Source organism: Littorina saxatilis, linkage group LG3, assembly GCF_037325665.1.
Source record: "Littorina saxatilis isolate snail1 linkage group LG3, US_GU_Lsax_2.0, whole genome shotgun sequence".
In the NCBI taxonomy this organism is placed as follows: domain Eukaryota; kingdom Metazoa; phylum Mollusca; class Gastropoda; order Littorinimorpha; family Littorinidae; genus Littorina; species Littorina saxatilis.
In genome coordinates this window covers 61770652-61785151 of record NC_090247.1, presented here as the reverse complement: position 1 = coordinate 61785151, position 14500 = coordinate 61770652, and the positions used below count along the sequence as shown (strand labels likewise).

Here is a 14500-nt window from a genome sequence, read left to right as displayed (position 1 = left end):
TTTTAGTTCTCCTTATGTAATTCCTTAAATGCACATTGTGTTGCATTCTGTACAATGTATTTCTGTATTTTATATGATTGAATTTATATTTGTAATGTGCGTCTGTCTTTATGTGTTGTATAAAGGACAGGTTGGAAGAATAGGCTTTGCCTAAAAACTTTATCCTTTTGTAATAAAGTTCTGAGTCTGAGTCTGAGTCTGAGTCCCCCCTCTCTCTTTCCCTCTCTCTTCAGCTCTCTCTCTCTCCCCCTTCCACTCTCTCTCTCTCTCCCCCCCCCTCTTTCTCTCTCCCCCTCTCTCTCTCTCTCTAGCTCTCTCTCTCTCGCCCTTTCACTCTCTCTCTCCCCCTATCTCTCTCTCTCCCCCCCCCTCTCTCTCTCTAGCTCTCTCTCTCTCTCTCGCCCTTCCACTCTCTCTCTCCCCTTCTCTCTCTCTCTAGCTCTCTCTCTCTCTCTCTCTCTCTCTCTCTCTAGCTCTCTCTCTCTCGCCCTTCCACTCTCTCTCTCTCCCCTTCTCTCTCTCTCTAGCTCTCTCTCTCTCTCTTTCTCTCTCTCTCTCTCTCTCTCTCTCGCCCTTCCACTCTCTCTCTCTCTCTCTCGCTCTCTCTCTCTCTCTCTCTCTCTCTCTCTCTCTCTCTCTCTCTCTCTCCCCCCTCCCTCTTTCACGCAAAACACTGTACTGGAATATTAGTCAAAACGCAACACTCTGCTTCCCGAGATCGATTTATTTTATTTTATTTGTTATCAAAAGCCAATAGAGTCTTTAATAGTATGTGCAGGTCTTATTACTGTTTGGGGTTCTGTAGCCAGTTTTGGCATCTTCCGAAAACTACGAAATTAAAAATTAAAACTAAATTGAAAGGCCGCACTATCTGTATTCCATCAAATTTCGGTAATTACCGTCAGTAATTTCCAATAACTATTTTACCTGAGTTTGGATGTTCCAGTGCCCTGAACTCGCAGTATCGGATTGCCTTGCGCCTAGCTCATTCACTCAGCGCCTTTTTACAGAACCGGGACACAGTCAACGCAGCTGTAAGTATAAGCAGCACAGAACAATTGCCTCGTCAGACGTTTTCTTGTTCTTTTGTGTTTACTGACAATATCGTTATTGAAACAGTGACTGTGCACTAAGAGATGTATAGAGTACTAGATGAATACCCGCTTCGCCGGGTACGGCTTCGCCGGGAAGAAGCCGAGCCGAATACCCGGCTGCGCCGGGGACCCGGCTTTGCCGGGTGTACGCCGGCTTTGCCGGCGCACCGCACGAAGGAAGGGAGATAAACGCGCAAAACACTGGAGAAGAGTAAAAATAGTATAACGGGAATATGGATTGAGCGTTGTCGACAGTGACCTTCTAAAAATAGAAACGGGAATATGGATTGACGCCACACGAAGGAAGGGAGATAAACGCTGAAAACACTGGAGAAGATAAGGAAGAGTTACTGGGAATGGATCCAGAGAAAAACCAAAATCGGTTCAGCGCTGCGCGCTGGGAACACGTGTTGAAATAACTCATCGAGCAGGTAGTGTCCGGGGTGTACCTGAATATGGCCACCAAATTTGAAACAGATCCATCGAGAACCTTGGGCGTGCATCGCGGACACACACACACACACACACAGACACAAGTCGTATAATATATATAGATTAACAATGTCGTTATTGAAACAATTAGTCTGTACTAAGAGATGTACAGAGTATTAACAATCTCGTTATCGAAATAATTAGTCTGCACTAATAGATGTACAGAGTATTAACAATATCGTTATTGAAATAATTAGTCTGCGCTAAGAGATGTACAGAGTATTAACAATATCGTTATTGAAATAATTAGTCTGCGCTAAGAGATGTACAGAGTATTAACAATATCGTTATTGAAATAATTAGTCTGCGCTAAGAGATGTACAGAGTATTAACAATATCGTTATTGAAATAATTAGTCTGCGCTAAGAAATGTATAGAGTAAATAGAGAAAACATATTTTTTAAATAAATAACTATTTAACTATAGACAAAACGAAAAAAAAACCTTGCCTTTCCTGGATGCTTTATATTCTTGATTTTGAATGTTTGCAGCCGGTCTTTCGGATTTTTATTTGTTCTTTGGGCGTTCGTACGTGTTTCGGTGTTCCTAAGCAATCGTAGAGCTTTGAACAACTCTTTACTATCTCGCTAGGTACAGTCATGTAAGTTCATTCAGAGCCTAAATCAGAGCAGTTGTAAATAGCCATGTACATAATAATTATTTGAAATTTTCTTTTCTTTTTCATGCTTACTTTTGAGTGCCGTGTCTCTGTTTGTGTTGTTACCTTGTCATCTTCGTGTCATTCATGCGTAAGTGTATATGAGTGTGCTTGAGTTGTTAATGCGAAAGAATGTGTATGAGTGCGCCTTGAGTTGCCTTGTGGTGAGATATGTGCGCGTTATAAAGTCTCGTATTATTCATTCGCGAGTTCTTTGCTCGTGTTCTCTCCCTGCAGGACCTCTCTCAAGCTGAAATCTACAGTACATCGTTTTATTCCTCGCCATCCTCCAGTATCAAGGTAAGTGCTATAAGCCACGCTAGTCTGTTTAGACTCACCTTTTGGGGCCCGGTAGCTCAGTTGGTAGAGCACTGGACTTGAGATCGAAAGGTCGCTGGTTCGAATCCGGGCCGGGACGGACACGGGCCAATTTTATGTGCAGACTCAGAGACTGAAGCCATGTCCCACCCCCGTGTCACCACAATGGCACGTAAAAGATCTTGGTCATTCTGTCATAAGTGCAGATGGCTGATACCACCTAAACACGCATGCACTTGTGTATCTCGTCAAAAGCCGTGAGGGCGTAACCCATATCTTTTCCTTAAGTAAGCATGCTCTCTTTACACCCCCGGTATAGGGGTGTGTATAGGTTTCACTCGATGTGTTTGTTTGTTTGTTTGTTTGTTTGTTTGTTTGTGTGTTTGTTTGTGTGTTTGTGTTCGCATATAGATCTCAAGAATGAACGGACCGATCGTCACCAAACTTGGTGAACAGGTTCTATACATTCCTGAGACGGTCCTTACAAAAATTGGGACCAGTCAAACACACGGTTAGGGATTTATTGCTGGATTAAGATTCAACAAGGATTTATACAGAAACATATTCATGGTCAAAGGGAAATAACCTTCTCAGTTGGTGGCAGTGAGAATGGGTGCAGTGAGAATGGTTATTTCCCTTTGACCAACGGGGGTGTTATTCCTATCGGAGGAATTTCTTGTTCCTTATAGACTCACCTGAGTAGTCGGTGAGTAATCAGCCGTTTGAGTGTGCATGTTGGCCGCCCGGTCATTAACAAAAAAACCAACAACAACAAAATAAATGTTACATCGGAGAAAAAAAACGTAACGTTGATGTTGTTTTTTTTGGGGTTTTTTTTTTTCTAAGCTAGAGCTTTGAAACTTTAAGCACGGTTTGATGTTACAGATAGCCCCAAGATATTGTGTGGGTTTGGTTGACTCTCGTCAAATTTTAAGGTCATGGCGGGGTCATGCTTGGATAAAATAATACGAAATCAATAGAATCGGAGTTTTCTAAAAAATGTTTTGAAGCTTTAGACGGGCGCAGTGGTGTGGTGGTAAGATGTCGGCGGCCTAATCGGGAGGTCGTGAGTTCGAATCCCGGTCGCTGCCGCCTGGTGGATTAAGAGTGGAGATTTTTCCGATCTCCCAGGTCAACTTATGTGCAGACCTGCTAGTGACTTAACCCCCTTCGTGTGTACACGCAAGCACAAGACCAAGTGCGCACGGAAAATATCCTGTAATCCATGTCGGAGTTCGGTGGGTTATGGAAACACGAAAATACCAAGCATGCCTACTCAACGAAAGCGGAGTGAGCTGACTATGCTCTCAGAGTATAGTGTTGGGAACCCAAATGGGCAAACCACGTAACCAGACAATTCTGGAACGCTGAAGAAGAAAAAGAAGTTTTGAAGCTTGAGCTTTGAAACTTCAGAACCTTCTTTTATAGTTTAATCACATCTAAACGCGACTCTGGTTGACCCTTGTTACATTTCAAGGTCACAGTTGGGCTGTGTTCAGATAAAACCATGGACAATTATCATTTGCTTTTAATGAATGTAAAGCCAGTGTTTAAAACCTCGCACCCGTCCAGGGTCGACTGACATCTAGACATGACCCATGTCTGCCTGACCCTAGTCAAGTTTTACTGGTCACACCCCGGAATAATAATCTATGTATAAAAAGTTTTTAAATGTAGATCTTTGACAAGTTACACCCTTCTAGAATTGGATGACCTCCAGACATGTCGCAATTAAGCCCTTCATTCTTCGATACAAAATGGTTGTAATATTTCTTGTTTTTGAGAATACATTTTTGTTTATTTTTACATTTAGTCAAGTTATGAGGGGGGAATCGAGACAAGGGTCGTGGTGTATGTGTGTGTGTGTGTGTGTGTGTGCGTGTGTGTGTAGAGCGATTCAGAGTAAACTACTGGACCGATCTTTATGAAATTTGACATGAGAGTTCCTGGGAATGATATCCCCGGATGTTTTTTCTTTTTTTCGATAAATGTCTTTGATGACGTCATATCCGGCTTTTTGTAAAAGTTGAGGCGGCACTGTCACACCCTCATTTTTCAATCAAATTGATTGAAATTTTGGCCAAACAATCTTCGACAAAGGCCGGACTTCAGTATTGCATTTCAGCTTGATGGCTTAAAAATTAATTAATGACTTTGGTCATTAAACATCTGAAAATTGTAAAAAAAAAACCTTTTTTTAATAAAACGATCCAAATTTACGTTCATCTTATTCTTCATCATTTCCTGATTCCAAAAACATATAAATATGTTATATTCGGATTAAAAACAAGCTCTGAAAATTAAAAATATTAAAATTATGATCAAAATTAAATTTTCGAAATCAATTCAAAAACACTTTCATCTTATTCCTTGTCGGTTCCTGATTCCAAAAACATATAGATATAATATGTTTGGATTAAAAACACGCTCAGAAAGTTAAAACGAAGAGAGGTGCAGTAAAGCGTGCTATGAAGCACAGGGCAATTACCGCTACCGCGCCAAACAGGCTCGTCACTTTCACTGCCTTTTGCACTAGCGGCGGACTACGTTCAGTTTCATTCTGTGAGTTCCACAGCTTGACTAAATGTAGTAATTTCGCCGTACGCGACATGTTTATTCTTCTTCTTGTTGTGTTGGTAACTGGATAATCCTTTTTCATTTTTCCTTGCCTTTTGCGTTCGCAGGTTGACAAAAACCTGGACGATGTGCTTCTGGAGGCTGAAGTTTTGTCCAACGTTCTTGCTGACTCCAGAATCCTGGCCTCTGGGATCTTCTTTGACGTGGAAAGAAACGTCAACAATGAGGGTTTGTACGTGTCACCATATAATAACAATGAGGGATTGTAAGTGTCACGATATAATAACAATGAGGGCGTGTAAGTGTCACGATATAATAACAATGAGGGTTTGTAAGTGTCACCATATAATAACAATGAGGGTTTGTAAGTGTCACGATATAATAACAATGAGGGTTTGTAAGTGTCACGATATAATAACAATGAGGGCGTGTAAGTGTCACGATATAATAACAATGAGGGTTTGTAAGTGTCACGATATAATAACAATGAGGGTTTGTACGTGTCACGATATAATAACAATGAGGGCGTGTAAGTGTCACGATATAATAACAATGAGGGTTTGTAAGTGTCACGATATAATAACAATGATGGTGTGTACGTGTCACGATATAATAACAATGAGGGCGTGTAAGTGTCACGATATAATAACAATGAGGGTTTGTAAGTGTCACCATATAATAACAATGAGGGATTGTAAGTGTCACGATATAATAACAATGAGGGCGTGTAAGTGTCACGATATAATAACAATGAGGGTTTGTAAGTGTCACGATATATTAACAATGAGGGTTTGTACGTGTCACGATATAATAACAATGAGGGTTTGTACGTGTCACGATATAATAACAATGAGAGTTTGTACGTGTCACGATATAATAACAATGATGGTTTGTAAGTGTCACGATATAATAACAATGAGGGTTTGTACGTGTCACGATATAATAACAATGAGGGCGTGTAAGTGTCACGATATAATAACAATGAGGGTTTGTAAGTGTCACGATATAATAACAATGAGGGCGTGTAAGTGTCACGATATAATAACAATGAGGGTTTGTACGTGTCACCATATAATAACAATGATGGTTTGTAAGTGTCACGATATAATAACAATGAGGGCGTGTAAGTGTCACGATATAATAACAATGAGGGCGTGTAAGTGTCACGATATAATAACAATGAGGGTTTGTAAGTGTCACGATATAATAACAATGAGGGTTTGTAAGTGTCACGATATAATAACAATGAGGGCGTGTAAGTGTCACGATATAATAACAATGAGGGTTTGTAAGTGTCACGATATAATAACAATGATGGTGTGTACGTGTCACGATATAATAACAATGAGGGTTTGTACGTGTCACGATATAATAACAATGAGGGTTTGTACGTGTCACGATATAATAACAATGAGGGTTTGTACGTGTCACGATATAATAACAATGAGGGTTTGTACGTGTCACGATATAATAACAATGAGGGTTTGTACGTGTCACGATATAATAACAATGAGGGTTTGTACGTGTCACGATATAATAACAATGATGGTTTGTAAGTGTCAAGATATAAAAACAATGAGGGCGTGTAAGTGTCACTATATAATAACAGTGAAGGTTTGTAAGTGTCACGATATAATAACAATGAGGGTTTGTACGTGTCACGATATAATAACAATGAGGGTTTGTACGTGTCACGATATAATAACAATGAGGGTTTGTAAGTGTCACGATATAATAACAATGAGGGTTTGTAAGTGTCACGATATAATAACAATGAGGGTTTGTAAGTGTCACGATATAATAACAATGAGGGTTTGTACGTGTCACGATATAATAACAATGATGGTTTGTAAGTGTCACGATATAAAAACAATGAGGGCGTGTAAGTGTCACTATATATTAACAGTGAAGGTTTGTAAGTGTCACGATATAATAACAATGAGGGTTTGTACGTGTCACGATATAATAACAATGAGGGTTTGTACGTGTCACGATATAATCACAATGAGGGTTTGTACGTGTCACGATATAATAACAGTGAGGGTTTGTACGTGTCACGATATAATAACAATGATGGTTTGTACGTGTCACGATATAATAACAATGAGGGTTTGTACGTGTCACGATATGATAACAATGAGGGTTTGTACGTGTCACGATATAATAACAATGAGGGTTTGTAAGTGTCACGATATAATAACAATGAGGGTTTGTACGTGTCACGATATAATAACAATGAGGGTTTGTATGTGTCACGATATAATAACAATGATGGTTTGTAAGTGTCACGATATAATAACAATGAGGGCGTGTAAGTGTCACTATATAATAACAGTGAAGGTTTGTACGTGTCACGATATAATAACAATGAGGGTTTGTACGTGTCACGATATAATAACAATGAGGGTTTGTACGTGTCAGGATATAATAACAATGAGGATTTGTACGTGTCACGATATAATAACAATGAGGGTTTGTACGTGTCACGATATAATAACAATGATGGTTTGTAAGTGTCACGATATAATAACAATGAGGGCGTGTAAGTGTCACTATATAATAACAGTGACGGTTTGTAAGTGTCATGATATAATAACAATCAGGGCTCACGATCCGTTGACAATGCAAAATTGTAAAGAGTGAAGATACATAAAAAGAGCTTGTAATTGTGGTGATACCTCTAGAATGAGGGCTTGTACGTGTCAAGATACGTTAATCAACAATGAAGGCGTATAAGTGCCACTATAAAATCAACAATGAGGGCTTGTAACTGTCACGACCCGACGACAATGAGGACGTTTGAAGTGTGATGATACATAAAAAAAAGAAACGATACGTCAAAAATCAAGGCGTGTAAGCACCCGAACCTTAACCCCCCCACCCCCACCCCCCCCCCCCCCCCCCCACATAAACACACACACACACACACACACACACACACACACATACGCACACACCCACACGCTAACACTACCACCATCACCACCACCACCACACATTGAGCGTTCTACCTGTCTACAATTAAAGACATGTTTATTACAGTGATTGCTTTGATCCCCCTCTAGCTCCACACCAAGCCCACGGCGAGCGTTCGAAACGTACAGGTCTGGAGAAACACATACACACACACACACACGCACACACACACACACACACACACACACACACACACACACACACACACACACACACACACACACACACACACACACACACGCATACACACATACATACATCACGACCCTCGTCTCGATTCTCAATCAATGTCAAAACATTTAGTCAACACTCGACTAAATGTAAAAAAAAAACAAGTCGCGTAAGGCGAAAATACAATATTTAGTCAAGTAGCTGTCGAACTCACAGAATGAAACTGAACGCAATGCCATTTTACTCGTAGCATCGTCAGGCCACCGCTCATGGCAAAGGCAGTGAAATTGACAAGAAGAGCGGGGTAGTAGTTGCGCTAAGAAGGATAGCACGCTTTTCTGTAACTCTCTTTGTTTTAACTTTCTGAGCGTGTTTTTAATCCAAACATATCATATCTATATGTTTTTGGAATCAGGAACCGACAAGGAATAAGATGAAAGTGTTTTTAAATTGATTTGGACAATTTAATTTTGATAATAATTTTTATATATTTAATTATCAGAGCTTGTTTTTAATCCGAATATAACATATTTATATGTTTTTGGAATCAGCAAATGATGGAGAATAAGATAAACGTAAATTTGGATCGTTTTATAAATTTTTATTTTTTTTTACAATTTTCCGATTTTTAATGACCAAAGTCATCAATTAATTTTTAAGCCACCAAGCTGAAATGCAATACCGAACCCCGGGCTTCGTCGAAGATTACTTGACCAAAATTTGAACCAATTTGGTTGAAAAATGAGGGCGTGACAGTGCCGCCTCAACTTTCACGAAAAGCCGGATATGACGTCATCAAAGACATTTATCAAAAAAATGAAAAAAACGTTCGGGGATTTCATACCCAGGAACTCTCATGTCAAATTTCATAAAGATCGGTCCAGTAGTTTAGTCTGAATCGCTCTACACACACACACAGACAGACAGACAGACGCACATACACCACGACCCTCGTTTCGATTCCCCCTCGATGTTAAAATATTTAGTCAAAACTTGACTAAATATAAACAAAACTTGACTAAATATAAAAAGAGCAACTCGTGTAAATCTGGTAGGACACAGCAAGCCATGCAGTATTCTCTATTTTTACTCAAGTATTTTACTCAAGCTTGTACCCCCTCTAGCTCCACACCAAGCCGAGCATTCGAAGCGTACAGGTCCGGAGAAGACACCGTTGTGGCAGACCAGTCCGCCTCCTACAGTCTTCAGTCTCTCCTGATGCGCAGAACGCGGATGGATTGGGAAGGCCTCGCCTCTGGTCAGTCGCCTGGTGCTTCCGGTCTGAAGACCTACACCTACCATGCCAACATTCGCTCCTCTATAGAAGGTAAGTCACATTAAGCAAAGCAAAGCTAAGCAAGTCAAAGCACACACACACGCGCACGTATGCACTTAACACTTACGCACGCACGCCCACACACACGCACGCACGCACACACACATACATACACACACATGCACGCGCACATATACGCACGCACAAACACATACACAAAAAACACATCCGCGCGCGCTCACGCATACACACACCACAAAAATAATAAGTCATCATTGAATTATGTGAGTATTGACTTGACTTAATATTGACTACACCTACCATGCCAACATTCGCTCCTCTAAAGAACGTAAGGGACACGAAGCACATCTAGGGAGACTGAATCAAGACTCTGTACGTGTGACACCAATTACGTTATATGAGGGCCCCAAAGGGGGGGTATCATCACGATCACGGGAAGGGAAATTTTAGCTTTCACGATCACAGTTACCTTGATTTTTGTTTTCACGATCACAAACACCTTGACGAATAGAGGATCATAGAGTGATACAGCTGTGAAAAATGTACGTTGAAAATAAAATGCTTTGCAATAATGCCCATCACAATCACGAAAACAAATGACGATCACGATCACGAGACTTGATTTTTTTGTCATCACGGATCACGGGCAAAGTCCCATCACGATCACAGAAATGGAAATTTCGGCAATCACGGTCACAGAAAGGTCAAAAAACGCCAATCACGATCACGATTTTAAACCCTTTGGGGCCCTTTTATATGGCTGTCCTCATTATCTCTTGGTGTATTGGTGTTTTGATCTGAAAACCTATACCTATCAGGCTGGTATAATTCGCTCATTTATGGAGACTAACTCACGACGGTCGGTCCACAGAATTGATTTTTGTTCCCGAGGATAAGCCACGCTTAATTCAGGACGTTAAGTCACAGCAAATATAATTATACTTGTTAAATGTATTATATTATAAAATGTGACCAAATTAGGTATTAACAAAGGTGGGAGTTATAAAACACTTTTACATTTATTGAGGTTGGGAACAGGAAATAGGAGAAAGCAAAGGTCTTAAACTGGAGGAGGTCTTCAGGGGGGGGGGAGGGGGGGGTGTTAAAAAGGGAGTTCCACTGTACTAATTCTTGTTTTTGATTCTTAACTTTTTTTAACATAGAGGGGGAATCGAGACGAGGGTCGTGGTGCATGTGTGTGTGTGCGTGTGTGTGTGTAGAGCGATTCAAAGTAAACTACTGGACCGATCTTTATGAATTTGACATGAGAGTTCCTGGGTATGATATCCCCGCATCTTTTTTTTCATTTTTTCGATAAATGTCTTTGATGACGTCATATCCGGCTTTTTGTAAAAGTTAAGGCGGCACTGTCACACCTTCATTTTTCAATCAAATTGATTGAAATTTTGGTCAAGCAATCTTCGACGAAGGCCGGACTTTGGTATTGCATTTCAGCTTGGTGGCTTAAAAATTAATTGATGACTTTGGTAATTAAAAATCTGAAAATTGTAAAAAAAAAAAAAGAATTATAAAACGATCCAAATTTACGTTCATCTTATTTTTCATCATTTTCTGATTCCAAAAACATATAAATATGTTATATTTGGATTAAAAACAAGCTCTGAAAATTAAAAAAATTAAAAATTATGATCAAAATTAAATTTTCGAAATCAATTTAAAAACACTTTCATCTTATTCCTTGTCGGTTCCTGATTCCAAAAACATATAGATATGATATGTTTGGATTATAAACACGCTCAGAAAGTTAAAACGAAGAGAGGTACAGTAAAGCGTGCTATGTCGAAGCACAGCGCAACCGCTACCGCGCCAAACAGGCTCGTCACTTTCACTGCCTTTTGCACTAGCGGCGGACTACGTTCAGTTTCATTCTGTGAGTTCTACAGCTTGACTAAATGTAGTAATTTCGCCTTACGCGACTTATTTACGTTGCAGGAGGGGGACTGTCGGCCTTTGCAGTGGACCCCTTGACCTATCACACAGTGTCTTTGGGTCAAGCCCGCTGGACCTCCCCTTACTACAAGTGTGACGGCCTGGTGGATGACTGGGTGGTGTCTTACGCCGCCCCTTTCTTTGGACCTTCGGCGTCTGACCGTAGCAGGCTGATCTTCAGGTGAGAAGCGCGGTTTTTGGTGTTTTGTTTTCCAACAAGAACACCACAAGCAACAAATGAACATTATGAAAGTTTTATCTGCTTAAAAAACAATAATTGTACAGATACAAAAAAAACAAGAGAGAGAAAAAAAGAGAGACGCGGTTATCATAGAAGGGGGCAGAAGTAATGACAGTTGGAGAACGTTATGGTCACTGTAACCACTCAGTTTGGCACCTGCTGAACTGCCGGATTCAAGAACTGAACCATTCATATGTTTATCTCTAGCTCTGCGTGTAGCAGGTGTGCTGTATATCTAATTTGGTTGTATATCCATGTACTGTATTAATTTAGTTGCTGGATGAAATCATCACGCTGATGATGTTCATAGATAAGGCCAAAAAAAAAATAGGTCTGTTTACGGTAACATAGGCCCAAAAAATAGGGTCGGTAGGTCGGGATTTTTTTTTTTTTTTTTTTTTTTTTTTTTTTTCAAAAAACCATATTTTTACGTTATTTTGCCAAAAAAACAAGATTTTTTTTTCTTTTTTTTTTCTCCCCCAAATGCCAAAAAAAAGTCTAGAGTCGCGCGAAAAAACTAGGGTCGGTCGGGTTACCGTAAACAGACCTTTTTTTTTTTTTGGCCTAATACCTCCGCCTTAGTTCTAACGATTTACAATAATCATGACACATTCGTTCAAGTTCGTTTCTCGGGGACGGGGATGCGGAAGGGTGGAGTTGGGGATTGGATGAACGGCTGGTGATTTTAGTAATTAGATTAACTGAGCGTTTTACCTTGACGAAAGTCGCGTTCTTTGGTCGGCATCGTTCCAAGCGTGCGAAGAAATAACGATAAGAAGCAACTGGAGCAAAAGGAAAGATAAAGTTTAACATGTAAGTTGGTCTAAAATATGTCCACTGCTCTTTCTCACACGTTTTGCGGTGGACTTAGTGGTATATAATATTTGACACTGATATTTGCTGGTAAGGAAACAATGAACCACGAGCATGATATGTACTACGGCTGACTTTAATGTGCTCCACTGATAGACGTAATATATCTAAAATCCCGCTTGTGTGTGTGTGTGTGTGTGTGTGTGTGTGTGTGTGTGTGTGTGTGTGTGTGTATGTGCGTGTGTGTGTGTGTGTATGTGTGTGTGTTTGCTTGTGTGTTTGCCTGTGTATTTGTCTGTCTGCCTGTCTGTCTGTCTGTCTGTCCATCCGTCTGTCTGTCTGTCAGTCCGTCTGTCCATCCGTCTGTCTGTCAGTCCGTCTTTCTGTCTAACCACCTACTCAAGAGCCTACATGCATGTGTCCGTGTGTGTGTGTGTGTGTGTGTGTGTGTGTGTGTGTGTGTGTGTGTGTGTGTTTGTTTGCTTGTGTGTTTGCCTGTGTGTTTGCCTGTGTATTTGTCTGTCTGTCTGTCTGCCTGTCCATCCGTCTGTCTGTCTGTCAGTCCGTCTGTCCATCCGTCTGTCCATCCGTCTGTCCATCCGTCTGTCCATCCGTCTGTCTGTCTGTCCGTCTTTCTGTCTACCTACCTTTGTGCCAACCTGTCTGTCTATATGTAGGTTTATATCTATCTCTGTGTTCTGCACTCAAACTAGGTCAGCCATTCTTCGTTTCTTTATCTAATTCTTTATAGTTGCTGTATAGTTTCTTTTAATCCGTTTTCTCTTTCAGGGGCATTGTGACAGTTGATATCGCTTTGACCGCTGACAACTGGAACATGTAAAATCAACAGCTGCAGCTAAATAGAACCTACGTGGAGTTTGTCCCAGAAACACTGATTGTGGCATTGTGTTTTATGTCAAAATTAATGCACTCTCGTTGATTGTCAATCTTTGAGACAAGAAATAGTGCCAGCTCGCATTGTACTTTAATTTGAATTGTAAAAATTAAGAATAAAACATAATCGCACAGTACGAGCATTTTGCTGAGAGAGAGAGAGAGAGAGAGAGAGAGAGAGAGAGAGAGAGAGAGAGAGAGAGAGAGAGACAGGGAGAGACAGAGAGAGACACAGACAGACAGACAGACAGACAGACAAACAGACAGACACACAGACAGACACACAGACAGACACACACACAGACAGACACACACACAGACAGACACACACACAGACAGACAGACACACAGACTGACAGACAAACAGACAGACGGCGGGGGGGGGGGGGGGGGGGCATGAGAGAGTTCCTCTGTGCCTGTTTATCAGGTCGTGTCTTGATAAGAATATTTTACGCCACTCGAGCACTTCTTATTTTAGTGATATTCTTTTTCCAGAAAAAAAACAACTCTATAAGATTAAACCCCAAACATTTAACACGTAACAAGTGGTTTGCAGTTTGTCATTACATATAAATCAGCCTTAAAAAACGTTAAAAACCACGCACGCACGTACGTACAGACATACATGCATACACACACGCATACATACATGTATACGCTCTTTCTTTCTGCTTCTCTCTCTGTCTCTCTGTCTCTGTCTCTGTCTCTGTCTCTCTCTCTCTCTCTCTCTCTCTCTCTCTCTCTGTCTCTCTCTGTGTCTCTCTCCCTTTCTCTCTCTGTCTCTGTCTCTCTGTCTCTCTGTCTCTGTCTCTCTATCTATCTGTCTCTCTATCTATCTATCTATCTATCTGAAGTAAATTACAATTTTCAGAATTTAATTTCAGCATGTCTGCAATATGCGCTCATCAGATCTGTCAATGCTTTGGATATCATGCAAAGTAACCTTAAAACTGTATTATTACGTAAATTATGTTCAGTATTAAAACATAACGAAATATATCTAAATTCAAAGGAGCCAC

At 40.5% G+C, this 14500-nt stretch overlaps 1 protein-coding gene and 1 non-coding gene across 2 annotated transcripts; both read left to right on the top strand.

Moving 5' to 3' along the window:
* Positions 1–946: 946 nt before the first annotated feature.
* On the top strand, positions 947–13618 carry LOC138960999 (uncharacterized; the record flags this gene model as incomplete). The annotated part of the gene is given in 6 exon segments (XM_070332614.1): positions 947–1034; positions 2482–2544; positions 5247–5371; positions 9411–9613; positions 11537–11714; positions 13377–13618. Coding segments are annotated over 6 exon segments (709 nt in total), but the record flags the coding sequence as incomplete, so codon positions are not given.
* Trnas-uga (transfer RNA serine (anticodon UGA)) lies at positions 2590–2662 on the top strand. The gene has a single exon. It is a non-coding gene; the product is annotated as a tRNA-Ser (tRNA).
* Positions 13619–14500: the final 882 nt, after the last annotated feature.